The following is a 16281-nucleotide window of genomic DNA, read 5'->3' on the forward strand; positions in this document are numbered from 1 at the left end:
GTTAACAAAGCTGTCTTATGCTAAAGGCTTAGCACAGTGCCTGGTACGTACAAGAGGCCAGTAAATAGTGTCAATAATTATGAACTAATTAGTGCTTACCATGGGCAGGCCCTGTCTCAGGGCTTTACATATATTATCATATAATTCTTACATCTGTTTTACAGATGAAAAACTCGAATCTGAAGATCACACAGCAGTGAATGGCGGACACTGAGACCCAGGCAGACAGGTTCTAGAGTTGGGGGGTCTCAACCCTAGTGTGCATAACGTCCTTGATCTTTATGGGTGTTGCCCCAGGCAAGCTGAGCTCTCAACCCCCCAGGCTTCTCTCCTTCCGAGAGAGTGGGGAGCTGCGAGGGTGTCAGCCACAGCAGGGAGGGAGGGAGCAGAGGATAGCTAGGACATTCACATCAGCGCTGAATCCAGATTCCCCAGTTGGAATCGGCGGCTGAAGTCAGGCAGGGCGCCCCAGCCGGCTCCAGGGAAAAGGGGGGGGCAAGTCCACGATGCTGAGAGGGGTGGCCAGAGCGCCGCCCCCAGGAGGGGAGGGAGGGGTGGCGGGGTTGAGGGGTGCCCAGCTGCCATCCCCGCCGCCTCCTGGCCCCCACTCGCTGGCGCCCAAGTGGGAGGAAGGCAGCTGCCCGCTCCCTCCTCCCCACATCCCCGCTACCTGCCCAGTCCCCCGAAGCGAAGCGTGAGGAGGCTGTGAGCCAGTGGGGCCGAGCCCACAACTTTGCAGCCTCGGGGAGGGCGAGAGCCGGCGTCCAGGGCTCCTCTTGTCCGCGACCCGAGCTCGGTGAGTTCGTTTCCCCACCCCTCTGCGGCGGTGCGGCGGCAGCGGCGGCGGCGCGGGGGGCGGCTTCCCCGGCGTCCAGGAGGCGGTGGCCGAGGACCCGGCGGTCACCCGCGCCGCCAGCCTCGCTAAGGCTCCCGGCGTGCCGCCCTCCGCCGCCGGCGATGCCGCCGCTGGTAACGTGCGCGCGGCTCCTCACGCCCTCGGGCCGCCCGGGCGGGGTCCGCGGTCAGGTGCGGGGCCGGGGGGCTGCGGCCGCCCGCCCGCCGAGCGCCCCTTGCTCCCCCAGCCCCCGTCCGCCTTCCAGGCGCCGCGGCGCATCTGGAGGCTGCTCCCGCGCCCCCCTGGCGACCGGCGTGGGGAAGACACTTGCTTCGCCCGAGACCGGCGCCGGGGGCTCTCTGGGGTGGGCAGCGCTGCCGCAGCCCCCGGGAGCGCCCGGTCGGGGGCGGCGCGGAGCCCCCAGCGACCACCCCCGGGCGTGCTCTGGGCTGAGCCCCCGCGGTGGAGAGAGGCTCGTGCTCCCCATGGCTGCCGCAGGTCCGCAGGGGCACTGGCAACGGCAAAGGGGACTCCAAGGTGATCAGTCGCCCAATCCGGACGGGACAGCCTGGACCGAGGCCTCGTGGCACTCGCCCATCCTGGATGCAGCCGCCTTCCCAGAACTTTTCTTGCGCCTAGGGCTCGCCGACTCCTTAGCCCCTGGAAAAGTTCTCTCGGGCGCCAGGAATCCTATTTCCCGGTGGCTTCCGAAGCTGGTCAGGAACCAGGGCTTTGGGGGGCAGGGTAGAGTGGGGATGCGGCGGGGGTGCTTGGCGGCGAGGGTAGATCCGCCGAAAGGCCGGCAAGCATCCGCTCCCTCGCGCAGGGCGGGCTTGTTGGCATCGAAAGGGTTTCAGCGCCATCGGGGTTGTTTGGGTTTCTCGCTCCAGGAGGATGGGGGGAGGGCACGAAGGGGGGATTTTAATTTCGTCGCTTCAAATGAAAACAATCTTTGCCAAGAAATAGCCAGGGCAGCCAGTGATGGAGAGAGGGGCCGACCAGGACCGGCTGATACAGGTATCCAGCTGCACCCCCTTACCTCACCCGGTGGCTGGGCGCCGGTGTGAATGTACTGATTGTTTTAATTAATTGCTTTTAAAGCCAGGTGTCAGCGGCTGCGTGTGTGATACACAAATATATACATACACAAACACAGATACCAGGCGCACACAGATTACATGTAGAGTCATACACAGGGAACACCCCCCCACACACACACCCACACACACACTCCCCACCACACACACTTGCAAATCACGGACCTACAAGCACACAGACTTCCAAAGAGCCTTGGGTTATGGGTGGGGTCCCTGAGTATTGCCCAAGATTGGGTGGGGGTGTGTTGGAGGGTCAGAGAAAAGAAGGTGAAGCAGGACTTCCAGTAGGTCATTTCTCTCTGGCCCACCCAAATTCTTTGCTTTCTCCTCCAAGGGGGTCTGGAGAAGAAATCCCAAACCGGAGCTCCTTTCCACTGCCATAAAGGGGCGGAGCCCTAGCCCCATGGTCCTCATTCCCTCCAAACAGCCAATAAGCCCTGCCCTTGCCCTCCTTGGGCTTGACCCCAGGGCTCCAGAGTCTCAAGGTCGAGGTTCTCTCAGAAACTGAGGGAGCAGGCACCTGGAAGTAGGGCCTGACCCCCAGAGGCCGTTTCTGTTCTAGGTCTCACACCTGCTTGGTTTAGGGAAGAGAGGAGGGGTGATCTAAGGCACAGGGACGGGGAGCTTGGATTTGGGTGGGGTGGGACTGGTGGACGACGCCCCACAGACACAGCAATGAGTCTTCCTCTCTCACACCTGCTTGATTTAGGGAAGAGAGGAGGGGTGATCTAAGGGACAGGGACGGGGAGCTTGGATTTGGGTGGGGGGGACTGGTGGACGACGCCCGTCGGACACAGCAGTGAGTCTTCCTCTCACCCCGGGCCCCTTAGGAATGTAATCGAGGATGCTGGCCCTGAGGCTGCTCAACGTGGTGGCCCCCGCCTACTTCCTGTGCATCTCCCTGGTGACCTTCGCGCTGCAGCTCTTCCTTTTCCTGCCCAGCATGCGCCAGGACCCCGCCACCGCCCGGCTCTTCCCTCCCGCGCTGCTCCACGGGGCTCTCTTCCTGTTCCTCTCCACCAATGCCCTGGGCAATTACGTCCTGGTCATCCAGAACTCCCCTGACGACCTGGACGCCTGCCAGGGGCCCTCGGCCAGGAGGGCCCTGTGCCCCCCGCCCAGCACCCACTTCTGCCGAGTGTGCGCCAGAGTCACCCTGAGGCACGACCATCACTGTTTCTTCACGGGAAACTGCATCGGCGGCAGGAACATGCGCAACTTCGTCCTGTTCTGCCTCTACACCTCCCTTGCCTGCCTCTACTCCATGGTGGCTGGCGTGGCCTACATCTCCGCGGCCCTTTCCACCTCCTTCGCCCACCCCCTGGCCTTCCTCACTCTCCTTCCCACCTCCATCAGCCAGTTCTTCTCTGGTGAGTGGCCTTGGCCTGCAGGTTGGGCCCTACAACGAGGACCTTCCACCCCACCCCAAGTTTGCCAGATTTAGCAAATAAAAATATAGAATGCCTAGTTAAATTGTAAGGCCAGATAAACAATGCATACCTTTTTAGTATGTCCTAAGTATTGCACAGGGCATACTTAAATTTTTAAAAATTCTGTTATCGAGGCACCTGGGTGGCTCCACAGGTTAAGCCGCAGGTTCTTGGTTTGGCTCAGGTCATGATCTCAGGGTGGTGAGATCGAGCCCCGCTTCCTGCTCCGCACTCAGCCTCGATGATCCTCTCCCTCTGCCACAGGCCCCCACCCAGAGTGCTCTCTCTAAAATAAATAATCTTTTTAAAAAATAAAAAAATAGGTAAAAATTCTGCTATCTCTCTGAAATTCAAGTTAACTGGGCATGCTGTATTTTTCCTGGCCACCTCCCTCTCCACTCCCCATCCTCATTCATCATCTCCTCCTTGCTTGCCGGGAACCATCTGCGCATAGAATTTCCTGAGGCTCTAGACGATACCCCTGCTCTGTGCCAGGCGGGAATGGGTGCTGACCACCCCTCCATGCAGCTTCTGAGGTACACCCGCGCTATGATCTCCCTCCGCTTGGACTCCAGTCCTGCCCACACATTCCCCCAAGGATTTTTGTCCTCCAAAGTTCTTGCCAACCAACCACAGTAAGACTGACCAGGGTGCCAGGCCGGCCCCATCAGGAAGCTAAGCCCTGCTGTCCTGCCCACTGTGTTTGTCCCCACCAGGCTGCTCTCTAGCCTGCAGACAGCTTAGAGCAGAGAGCACCCTGGTTGGAGATGCAGCCCTGTTTAACAGATCCATTTTCACATCACAGAGCTGTGGGACTGGTGTTGGATTTGACCCTCCAGGGAGGCTCTCACACTTGCAGGAGCCAGGCATGTGGCCCTTCCCACTGGCACTCGGCTGTGCACGCAGTGGGGACAGGGAGAGCGCCTTGGTTCCTGGCCTAGAAGGACCCGGCTCCTGGTGGCGGCTTTTACCACTTTACCTGGCCTTGAAATTTACCCCTACCTCACTTCCTTCCATTTCCTCCCTACTCTGGCCTTTGACGTCACCTCACTTGGTTCTTAAAGTTGGTAGTGTGCATGCCTGTGTGCGTGTGCACGAGTGGGATTGTTATTTCCATCTCTCAGATGAAGACATTGAGGCTCAGATGGGATTAAATGGATTGCCCAGGATCTTACCACTCCTGACCACCAGCCTCTGCCCCCACCCCCAGTCTTGAAACAGCCCCCAGCAGCACAAGGAATGCAGCATGTTTTTTCATCGAGTGACCTTTTAGGGACAAAGAAAGACCTTGCAGGTACTTCCACCGAGAGCCTAAGATTGTCTTGATGTGCATGGGCTGGCCATTCACAAAAGTTGTGCACCACTCTGGGGGAAGCCATCATTTTGGTCTTTGTTGGGGCTGCAGCCCAGTCCTTCACAGGAATAGAGCTGTTGCTCCATCAGACAGCGGAACTCAGAGGTCCACGAAGGCCCCAGCTATAGGGTCGCCTTAAGGTCTGAGGACTGAGTTCGGCCCAAAATTCAGAGCTCTGGGCCTTCTGGATCCTGGCATGGGCACAGGAGTCTGCTGGGCCCAAAATAACCAGGCCGGGGGAGGGTGGGTGGGCGGGCTAGAGGGTGGAGTGTGAGCACAGGCAGGTGGAGGGATAAGGAGAGCCAGAGAGCCTGATTACACTTCTTTTCCAAGTAGCTTCATCACATCAAAATGAATGGTTCCAAAGGGAGGATCTTGAAATGGTTTGATTTGAGATAAGCCTGGGCTTGAGGCCTGTCCATATGTGCTAGGTTTGGGAGACAGGATAGAAAGGAAGAGGGGCTCTTGCTTTGATCTGGGGGGAGAAGAGAGCCAGTCAGCGCCTACCTTGGGGCTCAGATCTCTGTTGCAGCAGAAGCATGAGTCCCACCCCCTTTTGCCTTCTCCCCATCCCCACGGAGAAAAGGAGGCCAAGATTTCTAATCACCAACTCTCCCACCCCATCCATCTTCCTCCTCTGCTGACCTGACTCCTCACTCCCTGCCCACATTCCCACCTCACTCCTTCAGCTTCTCCTTTCCTATCTCCTCTCCCCCTATTCTCAATCCAAACACTCGCAGATACACTCTCTCTTTTCTGCTGGGTGGAGGAGGTGGAGCTGGTGGACAGGAGGGAGCAGGAAGGCGAAAGTGCGGTTCATAGATGGAGCTGTCCTCGGCTGTGGTGCTGCCCCGAGTCAGGCCTGCCAGCAGAGCACAGCATGGCTGTGAGTGCACGCCCACAGCTCAGGCTGAGGTGGGAGACTGGCCAGTCTGATTTTGGAAATAGTACTTTCTTTGGGCTTCAGGGGATTGGTATAAGTTGTGTCACCTCTCTGAGTCTCATTCATCTCATCTGGGAAATGGAGACGTCACTGTCTGACCTGTGTCATGGCATTTGGCTAAGTGTGCCAGTATGGCGGGTGCCACCAGAAAGCCCAGGAGAAAAGGAACTAACATTTGCTGAGCGCCTATTATGTGCTACCCACCATGCAGGTTTCACTTCATTCAATCCCCATAAGTCCAAGAGGTAAGTAGTCTCATATTCATTTTAAAGGCCCGGGAACCCAAGGCTCAGCAAGGTTAAACCACTTCTAAACTATAAAACTGGTGTGACTCCAACCCAAGATTTAATCTCAGGGCTGCCAGCCCCTGGAGCTGACCAGGGCACCGCGCGGCCTCTCTGGAGCTGCCTCCGCAGCTGCTGCTTGATGAATGAGCCACTTTGGGAGGGAGGGAGCTTCTTGTCCCTCAACATCTATTAAATATGCTAGGTGACAATCTGTCAAAGGTGTCATAGATGCTTGGTAGGAAGGAGAGGTGGAAAGATTGGACCGTGTGACCGTTCAGGTCCTTGAGGAAAATTCTGTGATTTTCTAAAAGAAGCAGAACTATTATTAAATAATTCAGAGGAGCTGAGGCAGCCAGGCTGAGCAACTTCAAACACTTCAAGAGAAAGCAAGTCCCCAGAATAGCCTTTTGTAGCTGCTGCAAGGGGCCAGGAAAAGGCCATGAGGTCTTTTCCACATGTCTTGATTTAGTGCCAGAAAAAAGCCTATGGAAAACAGCTTCCGTCAGCCCAGGCTTATCTCTGCGGCTGAGTTGCAAGGCAGGCCAGGCATTTGACAGCTCTGATGTTCTCACATCCCAGCTCGAGGGCCATCTGTGCCCGTCAGCATTCCTGGAGCCCAAAGGGCACCATGGGCCCAGGATCCTTCATCCTACACGTGGCTGCCTGAGCTAACCTGTGCTGACAAGGAAGAAGTGGGTCAGAGGGATGGAACAGCCTGTCTAAGTCCTGTCCCTCTGCTGCCCTCACGCCAGCTGAGGGGCTGCTCAACATGTTGGCTGGAGTGAGCTTTCTATCCCCTGGGTAGCTGGGATTATTTGTCTCCAACTTCGAGAGGAGCTACTGCTATCAAAGCTCCCAGAACGGATGGCGAGAGGAGGCTGCTAATGAGCAAACCTGAATCCGGCCCACGGCCTCCTGGCTGCTGAGTCCACTGGGGCTCAGACTGGACAAGTTTTAAAAGCCCAGCCCTTAGGGGTCTGGAAACTGTGGACTGAGGAGACCAGGGAAGACGTGGGCCAGAGACAGGGGATGCTGGAGAAGGATATGGTTGACATTTGCAGAGGCTGAGGAGGCTGTAAGGTGGGGTCCCTGGTGGGTACATTCATCTCATTGGAAGTGGGGGGGGCACCTGGGTGGTTCAGTCATCAGGTGTCTGCCTTTGGCTCAGGTCATGATCCCAGCATCCTGGGATTGAGCCCCATATTGGGCTCCCTGCTAAGTGGGGGGCTTGCTTCTCCCTCTCCTGCTCCCCCGTGCTTATGTTCCCTCTCTCGCTATCTCTCTCTGTCATAAATAAAATCTTGAAAGAAAAAAAAAAAAGGAAAGGGTGGTGGTGGGCTTGCCCTGCAGGGAGTGAGGGGCTGAGGAGGGTTTTTGAGTTCTCTCCTGGACCCACTGTCTTAGCTGCTGGACAAGTCAAGCTAGGTATCTCCACCATGGCTTTCATGCCTGCAGCCCATCCGGGACTCCAAGCCCTGGAAAGAAGGAGAAAACTTGATGGTCTTAAGAGTTAAATATGAGCCCTTCTTGGGTCTAGTCTCCTCATCTGTGAATGGCCCTCAGCAGGGAGCACTGCACTGAGTGTGAACCACAATGCTAGTCACTTTGTACACCATTTCCCTGAATCATGCAAGGTTACTGAGATCTTATGGGATTATTATTATTATACCCATTTTACAGATGAGCAAACCGCAACTCAGAGAAATTAAGAAACTTGTACAAGACCACAGAGCTGGGAGATTCAAGCTAGCATGGACTGACCATCCCAGATCTGAACAAGAATGTGAGATCTTTTACTCAGTGGGTATTTAAGCCTATAATAGAGAGTGCTAGTTTGGAGGGGTTTGAGAGTTCCTGCCCAAGGCAGGAAGCTGGACTTATGACCTTGGGGGCCTCTTCCAGCCTTAGCAAGGCTAAGGCTGACAGGACAGCTCTGGCCAAATGCTCTAGTGGCCATGCTGTCCTCTTGTTAACACTAATGACTGAATTATTCTCTAAGTCAGTGCTTTGCACTGCCCTTGGGGCTTGTGATTTATTCTTCTTGATGACTAGACCCTGTTCTCCATCATGCTGTCACTTTCGGGAGTCCTCCCAGCCAGTGCTCCCAGCTCCATAGGAAGGTGGCATTGCCGTCAAGGCAACTGCCCAGGAGCCAGCTCCCTCTCTAGCATCCCCAGCTCACCCCCCTCACCCCCTGTGAAACATCTTCTCCCTGATCCCAGATGCAAAGAGAAGGCAGAGAGAGATGGGGTCTCTGACTCCAAGGAAATGTTAGCATCCAGGCACTGCCCAGGAAGCTTCCTTTTCTTCTGCCCCACATCCCCAGGTCTCCCCTCTACCCTCAGGAGCCATTGTCACTAAGAAAAAGTTAGGTCAACTAGTTCATCCTTGCTCTCCCTCGATGCAGCAGCCCTGAGATTGCTACAAAATATAGCTTCAGTCTCATTACTCTCCCTCTCTCCCTAGCGGAAAGCGCTTGCATGGATTGCTTTTCAGTACGTGGCCTGGGTGTAAATTGAGTCTGGTGTTTCCCTGCCCCCCTGCAGGAGCTGTCCTCGGTTCTGAAATGTTCGTCATCCTCATGCTCTACCTCTGGTTTGCCATCGGCCTGGCCTGCGCAGGCTTCTGCTGCCATCAGCTGCTGTTGATCCTCCGGGGGCAGACCCGTCACCAGGTGCGGAAGGGGGTGGCGGTGAGGGCCCGGCCCTGGCGCAAGAACTTACAGGAGGTCTTCGGGAAGAGGTGGCTGCTGGGCCTGCTGGTCCCCATGTTCAACGTCGGAGGTGAGAGCTCCAAGCAGCGTGACAAGTAGCAGACATTCCCATCATTTCTCTGTGTGTGTCTTGACTCTCCCCGAACGTAAGACCATGACACTCTTGTCTCCACCCTTGACCCAATACAACCTTGAGCTGGCAAGATCCTAGCATCCACCCCTGGTCTGTGACCTACAGAGAACTGTGTTGCCCAACGGATCGTGGCAAGAAGGAAAAATGGTCACTCCTAGGAGCCAGCCAACTGTTAGGAGGCCTCTGCTTTTGCTTCTTCCCCTTGGGGCCCCTGCCCTCCCGCTCTGCCTGGTTCATCCACTCTCTCATGTCTCATGTCATCACTGCTCTCAGCTAGAACTTTCCCTCTCAGATCCATGTTGGGAGTGGAGAATGGATTCTTGCTCATGGTATGATTCTCCCCAGGACCCAGAGGCTGGCAAAAATGTTTAAAATTACCATGTGTAAGAGGTAGCCAAGTTGGCTCTGCCAACTGCTTGTGAGGTTGGGAAAGGAGGGGTGTGTTATCCTCTCTGTGGAATTGTAAGCAGTGGAAGGGAAACTCAGTAGCTTACTGTCCTATCCCCAAGCTGCAAGGCCCTTTCTCTGGGAGGCAGCAGCTAATGACCAGGGATTTCCAGGTGCTGTCCCCTGTCCAGCCTGCCCCAGCTGGTCACCCCAATCCAGTCTGGAACCTGCCTGGATGCTTCCCTTCCCTGGCACTCTTCCAGGTTTTCCCACCTTGATCTCCAGCCTCTGGGTCTTTGCTAGGTGCTGGGGAGGCAAGGAAGAAGGAAGAAGGAAAGGAGAAATACTGACAAATGAGAGAAGCATGTGACTGCATAACCATACAGAAGGGGGCGTGTATGTGTGTGCATGTGGTGGGGGAGAGATGGTGAGGAGGTTTGTTGTGAAATAGAGAATGCTTAGGGGAGTGGAGGAGAGAGGTCACACACAGGTTGGGCACTGGGATATTTGGGGAATGAGAATGAGGGGACCAATGGGTTCATTTCTGAAGGATGTTCTAGCAGCTAAAGCTGTTCAGTGTTTGAACGGCTTCCTGGGGAAGTAGAGTGCCCCATGGAGGTGTTCCAGCAGGGACTGGTCAGTCATCTGGCAGGCATGCCATGGAAAAAATTTCTGCACAGGGTCAGGAGAGGGAAGATCCTTTCCCACCCCCAAGATTCTAGCATCCTCTTTGTGATTGCTGGTCCAGAGGCAAGAACTATAGATATGCCTGTGAATTATTTGCTTTCATGAAGCGGGGAGCTGGCATGGAGGGGTCTGAAAATCATAATGCAAACTTCCAGGACCCTACCCAGCTACCAAGGAGGGAGTCTCTGGAGAGACAGGATGATCTGGGTACTGATGCTAGTTGAGGGAGGTTGGCATTGAGGAAAGGGAGATGGAGCAGTGTCAGGGGCAGGTGGGGACAGTGGTGAGGGAGCTGGAAGGTCATGCTGTGCTCTGAGAGGTGAGATGGGGAGAGTTGAAGCTCAGGAATGGGGGAGACCAGAATATAGGGGTGTAGTTGTGAAACCAGTCCTGCTTATCTAATTGGCTCTGGATGGGGGCACAGCTGTGTGTTCTGGGACCCAGAGGGTCAAATCTCTGGGACATATTTGGAAGTTTGGACGGCACAAGTGCCCCTTCTGACTGAATCCCAAGGCCAGTCTGCCATTCATGCAGACAGCAGGGCTGAAGCCCACACCCTACAGTGTCCACAGTGACCTCAAGCCACACAACACCCTGAGTTCTTGAGCAGAGTTCAGGAGGACTTTACCTTGGTCCTGCCTTCACGCCCTCTATAGGGCTAATGTAGAAATGGCACCCCTGGCTCACACTCCCTTCTGTATTCATTCATTCATTCATTCATTCATTCATTCGTACATGTATTTACTGAGTGCTAACGATGTGCCAAGTCTCTTCCAAGCACTGGCATACGATGATGAACAAGACACACTTGTTGTGATGAGCACTGGGTGTTACATGTAAGTGATGAATCACTAAATTCTACTCCTGAAACTAATATTACATTGTATGTTAACTAACTGCAATTCAAATAAAAACTTGAAACAAACAAACAATGATGAACAAGAAAACAAGATCTCTGCCCTCAGGGGCATCTTGTCACTGGCCCCTTGCACTGACTCCCACCCCTTGAAAAATGTTTTTTCTGCCATTTTGGTGTCAGCGGGGCAGATCCCCTGGAAGGGAAGGATATTTGCAGAGAAGGCTGAAGAGGAGCCCAGGCTGGCAGGCTGGAAGTCACTGGGGATCATCTTCACCCTCAATTTTGTCCATACCTCAGCAGTGGGAGTGGAAGGGGCAGAAAGAGAGGCCCTGGGCAATCCAGGCCTTGGCTCTCTCCCAACCCCAGAGCTCAAGCTCGGAAGCTAGCCATGCCATTCCCAGCCTCCTGGAGGCTCAGCACTGTGAGGCTTGATGTGGGGAGAGGAAATAAAAGGGAGACCTGCAGGGTTTGACTCCTGGCAGACTGGTCAGTGGGTGGTGATGTGGGGAGGTTACCAGAAGTGGGACCGGAGTAGCATTTGTACACATGGCCCTGTATTGTTGATGAAGAACATCAATAAAATATGTGGTGTTAACTTGGGATTTGATGTGATCACACGGGCGCTGTGGTTGGTAGCGGGGCTGGCAAGGCTAGAATGCACCTACGCAGTCATAATAGCTGTTGAAATACTTAAGCTAAGTATTACAAATACTTCTATTCTAGTAGGTAAATAGCCATTGTCCAGACTCCCCCAGTAAACCCCATCCCCCTGCCCCAGCTGCTCCCATGCCTCCCCTCGAGCCCCTGGCTCACCTCAGAATCCAGTGATGAAAAGGGCCATGCCTGTTACTTGCATGGAACCCCGGGATCCTACTCCAGCCCATCAGCCAGTGTCCTTTGTGAATGAGCAGGGTTGTGTTGTGTGGTCGGTAAATGTGTACTACCCCGGGGCTGGTAGCAGGTCTACATGCTGGGATCTGTGAAGCCATGGGGACCAGGGGTAGAATGTCTAACTTGAGAACCTTCCTCTACTTCCTTCCACTTTTCTTCCTCTCCCACCCCTTCCCAGGTCAGAGAACAGGTGGGGAGAGAATGAAGCGGAGAAGCCACCTGGTTCTCCATCACAGCCAGAGCTGACCATCCTTGAGGATCAGCCAGGCTCCCTGACTTCTCTGAGACTTCGGGCTACCCAGTCCTCAGGGCAGCTGCGAGGGGGTTGGGCCCTGCAGGGAGAGAGTGGTCCTTGAGCAGGTGCATGAGCATGACATCTGACACATCCTAAAGATAAGCATGACATAACTACAAAGTGCTAGTTCCACTTGGGCTGGTGAAGAACCTTCAGCCAAGGCCAGTATTGTATATGGGTCTGCATTCCCTGTACACATGCCAATGAGCAACGAAGAAGGCAGACCCCAGGTATACTGGGCGAGGGTATGGGGGATGAATGGAGGTGTGGCTAATCTTCAGCACATTCTAGAGCATGGGCTGTCTACACTCCACAGGGCAGACACTCTTGCCTTTTCACCATTGTATCTTGAATGCCAAGCAGGGGCGAGGCACATAGTAGGTGCTCAGTAAATATTGAGCAAATGAATGCTTAGATTTTGTGCTCATTTGCTCACTCCACATCTCTTCTGTTCTGTGCACATTGTGGGGATAGAAGACAGATGAGACATGAGATGAGACAATGCTGTCCACCAGGGGTTCACATCCTGGAGAGATTCCTGGGAGAGCCCAGAGGAGGAAGAGAGCCCGTCCTAGCTGTAGGGTCCAGGGAGTTTCCATGTGAACTGCAGAGCCTGGAGAGGTGGATGAGACTTAAGCAGGTGGAGATGGACAATAGGGGCTTTCCAGGAAAAGGGAACAGGCCTGGAACCTTGGAGTGATCATGGGATGGTGAGCATAGGGGACAGCACAGAGAGGCAGAGGGAGTTAAATCTAGGAGCTGGCACCTGAGCAGAATGGGGCCTTGAATGCCAAATTAAGAGATCTGGAGTGAAGTCGATAGGGTAACCATTGAAGGTTGTGAACAAGGAAGCTACATGATTAGAGCCGGATTTCAGAAAGTGGGGCTTTGGTGGGTAGGCTGGAAGCGGGGAGCACCCGAGAGGAGGTATTGTCATGAGCTGAGGGTGACATAACCAGGGTTTGGGTGGGAATACTGGCTGTGGGCTGGTGACAAAAGGAAGTGTCAGAGCCATTGCACAGACATGGAGCTTGACTTGGAGGGGTCCAGGGGGAGAAGGCCCGAGAGGATCCTGAAGGTTGAGATAGGATGGTCAAGGTGACCTCAAAGGAAAGGCCATCAGGAGCACTGGAGTGGGGAGAAGATCATGACCCTGGGGTTCAGGGTAACCAGCATCACTCTCCTCTGTCCATGGTCCATTGGTTGGCGATGTTAACCCTCTTAACTAACCACTCTGTAACCTCGCGTTGGAAGAAGAGATTCGGGGCAATCTGTACATTGTGCCATGCAGCATGGCCTCCTGGCTGCCAAAGCTGGGAGAAACCATCAGCCTGTGGCAATAGAGGTCACAAGTCCTTGAGGAGACCTGAGTCTCCACCTGCTCTAATGAAGAAGCCAGTCTGTAGGTCTCAGCAGACATCTTTTAGCTAGTCTCCTTTCCCAGGAACATGGCTGTCCTTGTCACTCCATGTCCTTGTCACTCCATGCACGCAAACCACAGTACAGTATCCTGCAACTGACCTCATTACTCCCCTCATCCTCTGGGATGCTCTCCAGGATGCTGGGGAGGCAACTCCTCCTGCTGGGGAGAAAAGGAGGGGCTGGGCAGGGAGCTGGGATACATGGCTCCTGCCTTATCCAAGATGGTTTAGAAATGAGGCCGAACCTTGGACCTGGTCGCCAACCAGAGTGAGTCTGTTAATGGGGTGGGGGGTCTGGGGTAGCTCCGTTGCTCCTGATGTTAATTTCTGTTTCTGTCTTCATTCTTCTCTCTGTGGGTGGTGCTGGCCCAGCACCTCCAATCATTCCTCAGACATTCATTGATGACCACTCTATGCCAGGCATGATGCCAGGAACCAGGAATACAAAGATGAATGAGACCTATTACCTGACCTCGGGACGCTCACAGGGAAGAGGACCAATTGCAGACAGTTATGAGGGAGAAGGACAGGGTACTGCAGAAGAAGAGCACTCACTTGGTGGGCAGGCTGGAAGACTTCCCAGAGGGGGCAACGTCAGGGTCATACAGGATGAATACGAGTTGCCAGACAGGAAAGCAGGGCCATTGGTGGGGGTGGGGGTACGAGGGACTGTGCAGGGGCAGGGATGCCACATAACTCCTGGGAATTGTGAGTCTCCATTTAGGAGTAAGCATGCTGCCATCACAGTTGGAGAAGAGGTTCGTCCTCAAGCCATGTTCCCTGCAGACCTGCCTCTTCCCTTTGATCCCTTTACAGGTTGTCCTGCTTGGAAGAGTCGAGCACAAACTGATGTCTAGTTTTTCTAGTGATCAGCAGGGTCCTCCGGGTTGGAGACCAAAGGCAGAGGGTCACCTTCATTTCCCAGGAGTTCAGTTTAAAGCCGTTGGAGAGCTCAACTGGGAACATCAGGGACCCTTGGGCTCAAATAAGAGCCTCTGGGAAGAGCTCCCCATCCCTCTTTCCTTCCCATACAACTTTGGAAGTGGTTTATAAGGAAGCTGTTTCTACCAAGATGACTACCAGGGCTCACACAGAGGGGTGGGCTTTCCCCCATGTACAGGTTCTCACCCCACCTGAGAGGCCTATGGTCCCTTCCTGGCCCACAGCAACGCCCTGTCTCTACACCGCCACCTAGTGGCCGCCTCAGGCCTCTTCCCATTAGCTCTGACTGGTCCAGCCCCCAGGGAAATCTTCCCTCAAGTGTGGGTTTTGCCTCCCAGCTGAAACCTGGAGAGCGGGAATGGCAATGGTGGAGTCCTCTGGTTTCCCCCAGTACCTAGCAGACAATATAGAGCCCTGACACTATGGCTGATGCGTGAGTAATTATAAGTAATAATGACCAACATTTACTCAGAATTCACTACGTGCTAGGCCCTTGTCATACACCCTTTACCTATAGTAACTATTTTCATTGCAACCCCTGCAGGCAAGCTTTATTCATTACCCCTATGTTCCGGGTAAAGACACTGAGGCCCAGAGAGGTCCTATAAGTTGGCCTTGCAGCTGGTAAATGCCAGCGCAGGGATTTGAACTCAGGCTATCTTCTCCCAAGTTCATCCTTTTATCCCAGGCACTAGACTGTCTTTGTATTGTGGACTAATGTGGACATCCAGTAAATGCTCTGCTGACAAGTAACAGTCAAGTTTTCACTCATGAGTTCATTGACCCACTCATTCATTTAACCTGTGTATGGGGCCCCTGTTATTCAAGAGGCGCTGGTGGGCTCAGAGAAAGGAATTAGGCACAACCTCTGCCTTAGGAGAGCTCACAGCTGCTCAGGGTGAGTCTGTGAGAGAAAACGGGGTGGCTTCAGGACCCCAAGAACCTTGAGGTGTATCTGTCCTGCCCAGACCGATGATTACGGCCCAGTTGCCTAGGATGAAGCAGCTTCTTCCAGAGGCTACTCGTGAATATCTGTGGACAGTCCAGGCTGAGGACCCTCCCCTGGGCCTCAAGGATGATGTCTAGCAGGGGAAAAAGGCCTGAGCTATCTCTGGGCTGCTGCCCACCCCCAGGCAGTGTCAGTGTGCCTGCGGGAGGGGACCAGACACCGCCAAGGAGCTGAGCACAGCCGGCACGTCTCCACACCCACCCACTGGAGACCAGGGCAGAGGGGCCTCCGAAAACCCGGAAATGGAGCAGGCTCCAAGGCAGAAAGCATCTACCAAAGCTCATCTGTGACATTCCGGAAAAGAGAGGCCTCGGGAGGGGTCACAGGGATGGCTGGTGATGCGGAATCCCATGTTAATGCCCCTCCCCCCAGTTAGGGCAACATTAGCACAAAGCTCTGCTGGCAGGAACAGGACAGTGACCTGGAACCCTGAGGGGAAAGCCACAGAGGACCAGGCCGTGAGGCCTTCCTGAGAGGAGGCAGTCCCCTGTGTGGGCATCCTCCCAGAGTCCCTGTCCCCAAATGCCCCCTTCCTGGCCTGCTTGTGACGCCTGAAATCCCCACCGGTAATATCTCCTTAAAAATAGCATTGGTCCCCCAAACTCCTTTCAGATTCTGGGATTTGCTTGAGCTGCCTTCTTTCTCTGGTTGACAGCTAGCTAAGAACTGGGCCAGAGGTGGTCTGCATAGGGGATTTCAGATAGAGAGTAGAGAAGTGTGGTGTCCCCCCATAGTCTCAGGGGAAAGGGACCCTGCATGAGCAGTGGGAGGGATGCGGGGTTGGGGGGGCACTTCTCCACAGCATGGGGCAGGAGGAGTGGCAGGAAGTAGGCCTCATTGGGCAGAACCCAGCAGGGGGCTGCCTTTCCCCATCCAGGGAGTGGCATCTTAGATCACCACACCGAGGCCAGAGTGCCCGGTGGTCCTGCCACCGAGTCCCTGTCACCCTGGGCAAGTCACTGCCATCCTCACACACCGGACTCACTCTTAGACTTAAC

General features: G+C 54.7%; 1 protein-coding gene across 3 annotated transcripts; it reads left to right on the plus strand.

Moving 5' to 3' along the window:
* Positions 1–395: 395 nt before the first annotated feature.
* On the plus strand, positions 396–14834 carry ZDHHC22 (zinc finger DHHC-type palmitoyltransferase 22). 3 transcript variants are annotated; one of them, XR_007128973.1, is made up of 4 exons: positions 396–796; positions 2763–3302; positions 8493–10597; positions 14824–14834. XR_007128973.1 is itself a non-coding variant. In XM_047739283.1 (3 exons), exons 2-3 carry the CDS (start codon positions 2777–2779, stop codon positions 8756–8758), a joined length of 792 nt encoding a protein of 263 aa, XP_047595239.1. In that variant the 5' UTR covers positions 396–796; positions 2763–2776; the 3' UTR covers positions 8759–11325. The 3 variants fall into 3 exon arrangements, 2 of the variants coding, with proteins under 2 accessions (XP_047595239.1, XP_047595240.1); XM_047739283.1 differs by lacking the exon at positions 14824–14834 and having other exon boundaries at positions 8493–11325; XM_047739284.1 differs by lacking the exons at positions 396–796; positions 14824–14834 and adding an exon at positions 1765–1852 and having other exon boundaries at positions 8493–11325.
* The last annotated feature ends 1447 nt before the right edge of the window (positions 14835–16281 follow it).

The sequence above is a fragment of the Lutra lutra genome, chromosome 7 (genome assembly GCF_902655055.1).
Source record: "Lutra lutra chromosome 7, mLutLut1.2, whole genome shotgun sequence".
Lineage (NCBI taxonomy): Eukaryota > Metazoa > Chordata > Mammalia > Carnivora > Mustelidae > Lutra > Lutra lutra.

Coding starts and splice junctions, on each gene's coding strand:
- ZDHHC22 (XM_047739283.1), top strand. CDS start 2,777: ATGCTGGCCCTGAGGCTGCTCAACGTGGTGGCCCCCGCCTACTTCCTG. Junction 3,303..8,492: donor CATCAGCCAGTTCTTCTCTG/GTGAGTGGCCTT, acceptor GCCCCCCTGCAG/GAGCTGTCCTCGGTTCTGAA.